This window comes from Egretta garzetta, unplaced genomic scaffold (assembly GCF_000687185.1).
Source record: "Egretta garzetta isolate BGI_Z169 unplaced genomic scaffold, ASM68718v1 scaffold67, whole genome shotgun sequence".
Taxonomy (NCBI): domain Eukaryota; kingdom Metazoa; phylum Chordata; class Aves; order Pelecaniformes; family Ardeidae; genus Egretta; species Egretta garzetta.
In genome coordinates, this window is record NW_009260340.1 from 239,994 (window position 1) to 240,932 (window position 939).

General features: G+C 66.7%; 1 protein-coding gene across 1 annotated transcript in view; it reads left to right on the forward strand.

Annotated features, from left to right (window-relative positions):
* WWP2 (WW domain containing E3 ubiquitin protein ligase 2) overlaps positions 1-939 on the forward strand; it is a 45,876-nt gene that overhangs the window by 32,687 nt on the left and 12,250 nt on the right. Inside the window, exons 17-18 of the mRNA XM_035898039.1 lie at positions 15-92; positions 519-796. Coding sequence (XP_035753932.1) covers positions 15-92; positions 519-796 — 356 coding nt within the window. The remainder of the gene's footprint in view (positions 1-14; positions 93-518; positions 797-939) is intronic.

Sequence of the window (939 nt, forward strand, 5' to 3'; positions counted from 1 at the left end):
CTCCCCCTCTGCAGTGCCGCTGCCCCCGGCTCTGGTGCAGGGGCTCCTGCTCTCCGCCTCTCTCTGTGTCCTGCCAGTGGTTTTACCCTATGGTAGGTTACGTCATGCTGTTCTACCACAGGGTAGAACCACGGACGGGATGCCGGGGCTGCCTCTGTGTCCGAGGACTCCCATCTCCCTGCGCGGCCGGGGGAGCGAAGCCAGGGCGATGTCCCACGCTGCTTTGAGCTCGGGGTGGTGGGGCTCTGGGGGGAGCCTGTGTGGGGAGGCTCGGGGTGTGTGTGCACAACAGCACGTGTGTGTGTGTGTGTGCATGTATGTGTACGGCAGCCGGGGGGGGGCTGAGCCACGTGGTGCCTGCCAGGATCACCAGTGCTCCGAGCGGGGCCTCTGGCAACCCGGGGTGTTCCTTGCTGGTGTCTGCAGAAGCCCTTCACAAACCGCGCGCAGCACCCCTGGGGCAGAGGACACCCTCGCCAAGTCATGCCAGGGCCCAACACTCGCACCGGCACCCTGAGGAGACGGGCAGCTGGTTTGTGCGGGGTGTGCTGCGGGGGTGCGTGGCTGTCCCCTCCGCTGGGGCACCCCGGCTCCTGGCGCCGCTCGTCATCGCGCTCCCCCTTCCTCTCGCCCCAGGGAGTGGTTCTTCCTCCTGTCCCACGAGGTGCTCAACCCCATGTACTGCCTCTTCGAGTACGCTGGCAAGAACAACTACTGCCTGCAGATCAACCCTGCCTCCTCCATCAACCCTGACCACCTCACCTATTTCCGCTTCATCGGCCGCTTCATTGCCATGGTGAGAGCCCGGGGTGACGGGGCCAGAGGGGCCGGGGCGGCCGTGGCAGACAAACCCTTTGTTTGTGTTCCCCCCGTGGAGCTGGGGCCTTGCCAGGGATTGGGGGGGTCAGCAGGGCGAGGAGCAGCTCCCCCTGCCGCGGG